A 6,000-nucleotide genomic window follows, 5' to 3' on the forward strand; every position below is an offset into this window, starting at 1 on the left:
GTTTAGAAACACAATGGAGGGATATAGGAGAAAGGGGAGTGAAGGATCTCGTCTGTATGTGCTGTATATGAGAATATTTTGTGTCAAGATATTTCTATTTATATAAATTATAAAAGGATATAGTATGTATTTTTCACTGTTCATATAGAGAGATATATAGTAAGTATGAAGTATGAGGTCCAGAATAACTTTAAGTGCAATCCAGAATTTCAATGTCAGTAAAAATGGCCTGCCTTTTCATGTGATAAATGAGTTCTTGAATATCCTTCTTCAGCAAATAATTGTATTTTGGTGTGTGTGTGTGTGTGTGTGTTGTTAGGTTGTATGGTGCCTCTTCTTGTAGCAAACGACCGTTCCTATTTCCTCTTGTGTTTTCAAGCCACTGGAGAAAAAAAGAAACAACCAAAACATGTGAATAGCCTACTAGACTGAATACTGTTTTTTTTTAGTGCTGAAAATGAATGATTTGTTAGTAACATGGTTGAATACAGCGTTTTGCAATCATGCTATTATTCCCTACTGCAGGGGTCATCAATTAGTTTCAGCTGCGGGACAACTTTTTCTTGAGTGGATAGTGGGGGGGCCGGAACATAATTATAAATCATTTGTACTCTGCAAATTGAAGCAAGAAGCCCAAACCAGGGTTCATACACATTTTGACAGATGGAATTTCATGACTTTTCTAGGACTTCTCAATTACTTTTAAACACATTTGCATGACCAACAATTGGTGGTGTCTCTATGTACAAAAAATGTATGCATAAATGTGGTATCGACACTGGGAGGCTGCTCTCTGATCCCATCTGATCTCCTGTCGTTGTGCAAGGCACTTACCCCCCCCCCCCCCACCCACCAAGTAGAATACCTGTTAGGTAACTGTATAAAACATGTGTTCAATCCTCAGTCTGGAGAGCTAATGTGTGTGCAGGCTTTTGATCAAGCCCTGCTCAAACACATCAGAGTCAGTTTATCAAGGTCTGGTGGAGAAGCTCATGTCTAAAATGTGGTTTGTTAGAGGGGGACTGGAACAAAAGCCTGCACACACAGTAGCTCTCCTGGAAGATGGTTGACTACCCTTGATGTAAAACATTGCAACTTTACAACCAAATATGTTTTATGCCTTAATAAAATAATTAATTAATTAAATATATCAAAGATCAAATGACTATGATAGGCTACAAATATTTGTATTCAGCTGAAGCAAGCACACATATTTCTTCAGGAAATGTACTTTTTTAGTTTAGTCATATTTATTTTAGCTAGGCCTACCTCAGAAGTGTTTACTTTGCAGACTGACAAGCATCTATTGAGTTGCAATGTCCCATACATTTGATGCCCAAATCAACTGGAAGTATCTACAAAAACAAGTTTTGCAGCCACATAATCCAAAATATTTTTTCCTAAAATTAGTGTTCGTGATTCACAAATGATTATTTTGATTCACATGACTCGATTCACAACGATTGAACAGAATCCCAACTATTACAATGGTGAATTAGTGAATCGTTCATTTCATCAAAAATAATCGTTTCAATTACTCATTTGTATGGCACTTTGTATGGCTTTTTCCGCTATCCTGGCTGACGTTTTATATATATATATATATATATATATAATTGATAAAATATTTTTAAATGGCCTAAATAAAGTACCTTTCCATGACTTTTCCCATACTTTTCAGATTTGATCATTTTCCAAACTTTTCCAGGCCTGGAAAACACAATATTTAAATTCCATGACTTTTTCTGGATTTTCATGATGTACGAACCCTTGCCAAGCAAAAATTGTATTTGACAAAAACATAATCATTTCAAACCTTGATTACATTGGTACATGATCATATATATTTCTGTTTATGAGTGGAAATACATGGGAATAGATTTACTAAATTAAAATAATTTTTGTATTTTATGTTCAAAAAATTATTTGTAATAATAATTTGGCCCGCGGTACGCCAGTTGACGATCCCTGCCCTACTGTGTGTAAATGACTGTGGACACTTACTGAGCAGACACCTAACAATAACCCAAAGACGATGTACAAACTGTATTCTTGTGATATTTGCTGTGTTGTTAAATGTTGATCCTTTCAATATGATTGATTTTACCAACATATAAACGCCTGTGCATTATAAAAAAAGTTTGTATGCATTATTACAGATTTAGTAAGACCATAACTACAGTTATGTATTTATTATTATACTGAAGAAAATTATATGGAAAAGAAAATGCCATGGAAACCAATTTTTTAATTCGGTATATGGGAATTTAACCTCAAACTGTATTTTTATGTGCACTACATATTTACACACAGACTTTTATCTGCAACAAGTCAATTTGATGGAAACACAAGTCTGATGGGAAAATTCTCCAGGGTTTCCCTTAGCTGGTAATTGCTGGCATTTGGCTGATAAAAAAATAAAAAGCTAATAAATTAAATTGAAGCCAAATTGTCCAGGAGAGGTTGTCTATCATAGCCGGCACCCCAGATTTGCGCTTCAGCACCATTCTCTCACGCCTTGCGGGCACATGCGCCTGCTGCTGAGGAGAGAGAGAGCGAGAGAGGAGCCTTGGCCTAGTCCACTGTTGATTGTGAAGATGGAGGCCTTTTTCATTGAAGTAAAACAAAAGTTATAGGAAAAAGAGTATGCCTTTAGTGAAAAGCCTACAAGGGGAATGTAATATAAGTTTCAATATTGTAGTGGACTAAGATGAGAAGAATGTAGGCTACTGTACAACTCCTTATTTAGGTAGGATGCAATTTTGGAACTTACATTTATTTATAATAATTAGTTTTTATAATTTGTATTATTATTATTGTATATCATTGTTATTATTGTAAGCTTATTTACTGAACAAAAATATAAACGCAACATGCAACAATTTCAATTTTACTGAGTTACAGTTCATATAAGGAAATCAGTCAATTCAAATAAATTCATTAGGCCCTAATCTATGGATTTCACATGACTGGGCAGGGGCGCAGCCATGGGTGAGCTTGGGAGGGCATAGGCCCACCCACTTGGGAGCCAGGCCCAGCCAATCAGAATGAGTTTATTACAGACAGAAATACTCCTCAGTTTCATCAGCTGTCCGGGTGGCTAGTCTCAGACAATCCCACAGGTGAAGAAGTCGGATGTGGAGGTCCTGGCCTGGCGTGGTTACACGTGGTCTGCGGTTGTGAGGCCGGTTGGACTTACTGCCAAATTCTCTCAAAAAACGAAGTTTATGGCTTATGGTAGAGCAATTAACATTAAATTATCTGGCAACAGCTCTGGTAGACATTCCTGCAGTTAGCATGCCAATTGCACGCTCCCTCAAAACTTGAGACATCTTTAGCATGTGTGTCGTGTGGCAAAACTGCACATTTTAGAGTTGCCCAGAACAAGGTGCACCTGTGACACTGCATAATGAAGTTGGTAGTGAGGTGTTTTGTAGAAGTAATGATGAGCCTCCCTATGTTCCTAATGTCTATCACGTTTCCTCTCCACAACTCTTCTATGGCACATGCGATAATCTCTACGATAAGCAAACATCCAGACAATAGTTACACTAACATACACAAATATACATGGACCAGCAGCATTAAGTCAATGCAGGTCACATGATACATTCTGTAGAAGAGATATCCCTGTGTCACTTGTGAAGCCGTCTGCGAAACCCTCTCCTTCGACCAGGGTGGGTCTCTTGTTGCACATGGGGCACAGTTTGTTCCTCTCCTGTGAGGCCCTCATCCAGACAATGAGGTTCCAGCGCTGGCCAGAGGAGATGGGCAGGGCACCGTGCATGTGTTGTCCTCTGTGGAGGAGACCCTCTGTCACTCTGTGCTCTACCTCCACACATGCTGTCTCACTCAGAGGCACCTGCAGGGGCAGCAAAAACCCTATCAGCCACTGAGCCACACTAAACTAACAATGCAACTGTTTACTAAAGGGCTGTGGTGACTTTAGTTCATGCAACTAATAAATCTGTGTGCGATTTCACAACCTAAAATATAACAGTGTGTAACCTGTGTGTACACTGGCATGGTTTTTAAACCACAGTGTGTGTGGAATTAATGAGAGATAGTATGAATCTAAACCAAGAGCACAGCTCCATTTGTTATTTCATTCTACATAACACTATTGTGTGTGGTCCTCTGTAGCTCAATTGGTAGAGCATGGCGCTTGTAACGCCAGGGTAATGGTTTCGATCCCCGGGACCACCCATACGTAAAAATGTATGCACACATAACTGTAAGTCGCTTTGGATAAAAGTGTCTGCTAAATGGCATATTATATTATTACACTTCCCCATCTTGCTCTAATGAGGCACCTGTCTCATGTCACCAAAGTAGAGATTCCCCTCCTTGAACTCTTTCCCCAGAGACACGTTGAGAGTGACCTCTGCATTGTCGTAGTGGTAGCTGAGGTCCAGGTCTTCATGCATGTCATATTTCACCATGAAGGCCTTGTGGCTGTCCAGGCAGCGTCCTCCACAGTCATGGTATAGCAGAGATGTGAGAGGCTGCAGATACTGCTCACGGAGCGGGATGATGAAGCCTTCGTCAAACCCTAACTCGTTCAGGAGGATCTGTGTGGACAAAAGAACATCACCAACAAAAGTAACATGAGTTACCACAGGTAACACTTGATACATTGAGCATTTTGCCTGAAGTCTCCAAATCTAATATTCTACAGATTTCTCTCATATATAAGAGGACGTGTACCCCATAGTTATTCATGGTGTTCGGTCTGCCCTTGGGTGATGTAGATTGTTCAAAGTGTTCCATCTCTTCTATCAGCTCCTCACAGAATACTTTCTTGAACACAGGAAAGCGGAAGACCCTTGCGGCTTCAGAAAATGAAAGATAATGAGTTAGCCCTAATGTGGACCATGGAATAAAAATGTCTATGAAGTTGAACAGTCATGACAGGCACCACCTATGTCAACTATAAACTCTAAGGAAAATTCACCTGCTTCTGTCTGCATTAAACTCAACAGTCCCTCTTTACTGGCCTCATCACTTCGACAATAATCCACCATCTGTTTAAACTCTGGGGCCATATAGGACTCCTAAAGAGATAGACAATCTAAGTCAATTACACTGTACAGTAATACCACAGATCAAAGGGTTAATTATTAGTATCCGTTTATGGATTTGAAGACTGCAGTATTGTATGATTCCTACCTGGAGATGGTAGACATGGTCATGGAGAGGTTTATAAATCTCCTTAATGGCAGCAGCTCTCTCAGCTGACTTCACACCAAGGCTCCTGCGCCTTTCAACTTCTTTGGCAATCTAGATAGGAAACATTCAACCCATACATTACAATAGATTGATCATTCAGTCCAATTTTCATAAAATACTCAAAATGCATGGGCCTACTTGCCTTTTTCAGGATGTCCTCGAATTCTGTGTCAGTGGAGCAGCCAAGATTTCTTAACACCTGGAATGTAAACAGAAGTAAGGTTACTAACTTTACACTTATCTAACAAGATCTGTAACGTGACAATCGTTTGTAGATCTACTGCCTAGCTAGGCCAGATCCCCACCGCTTGATAATCCGTTCTAAACTGGTGCTCTGATAGAAATCTGACATGAAGTTTGAACTCCTCGAGGAAAATATTGTCAGTGCTAAAACAACTACAAGTGTAAAATGTTGCCTTGGAATCCTTGTCGTGTTGCATGACTATCCTATAACGAAAATACAAATAAACGTATTATAGGACAAATCACAATAATATTGGCTAATATAGCAGTTAAACGTTGGTGGTATCGCCCCCGGAACTCTAGTTGTTTGATGTGATCCAACTGTGTTATGTGTCCGATGTGAAACGATACTCTCAGCATTTAGTTTCCATGATTTGTTATCAACAAAAGAGCTTAAACAGAGACACATTGCTGAATATAAAATATACAAATATCAAACAGTACTCTATTATTTAAATATGTGGACATTTTTCTATCTGTTGGTGTAAAATTGATTCAAGAGGAAAAGTAAACTTCGAATTTCGTTTC

The 6,000-nt window shown here is 39.0% G+C and overlaps 1 protein-coding gene across 1 annotated transcript; it reads right to left on the bottom strand.

Moving 5' to 3' along the window:
* Positions 1-2,874: 2,874 nt before the first annotated feature.
* On the bottom strand, positions 2,875-5,797 carry LOC311141828 (2-oxoglutarate and iron-dependent oxygenase domain-containing protein 2-like). Its single transcript, XM_084177315.1, has 7 exons — positions 5,535-5,797; positions 5,372-5,428; positions 5,170-5,280; positions 4,955-5,054; positions 4,708-4,832; positions 4,314-4,571; positions 2,875-3,862 (listed from the first exon to the last, which is right to left on the bottom strand). Exons 1-7 carry the CDS (start codon positions 5,667-5,669, stop codon positions 3,590-3,592), a joined length of 1,059 nt encoding a protein of 352 aa, XP_084033441.1. The 5' UTR covers positions 5,670-5,797; the 3' UTR covers positions 2,875-3,589.
* Positions 5,798-6,000: the final 203 nt, after the last annotated feature.

This window comes from Coregonus lavaretus (assembly GCF_964263955.1).
Source record: "Coregonus lavaretus genome assembly, chromosome: 14".
Lineage (NCBI taxonomy): Eukaryota > Metazoa > Chordata > Actinopteri > Salmoniformes > Salmonidae > Coregonus > Coregonus lavaretus.

Bases quoted from the DNA above. Each gene is read 5' to 3' on its own strand.
- LOC311141828 (XM_084177315.1), bottom strand. From the start codon at position 5,669: ATGCAACACGACAAGGATTCCAAGGCAACATTTTACACTTGTAGTTGT. The intron at 5,429-5,534 runs GTGGGGATCTGG...TTTACATTCCAG, and splicing joins TTAGAACGGATTATCAAGCG to GTGTTAAGAAATCTTGGCTG. The intron at 5,281-5,371 runs GCAAGTAGGCCC...TTTCCTATCTAG, and splicing joins TCGAGGACATCCTGAAAAAG to ATTGCCAAAGAAGTTGAAAG.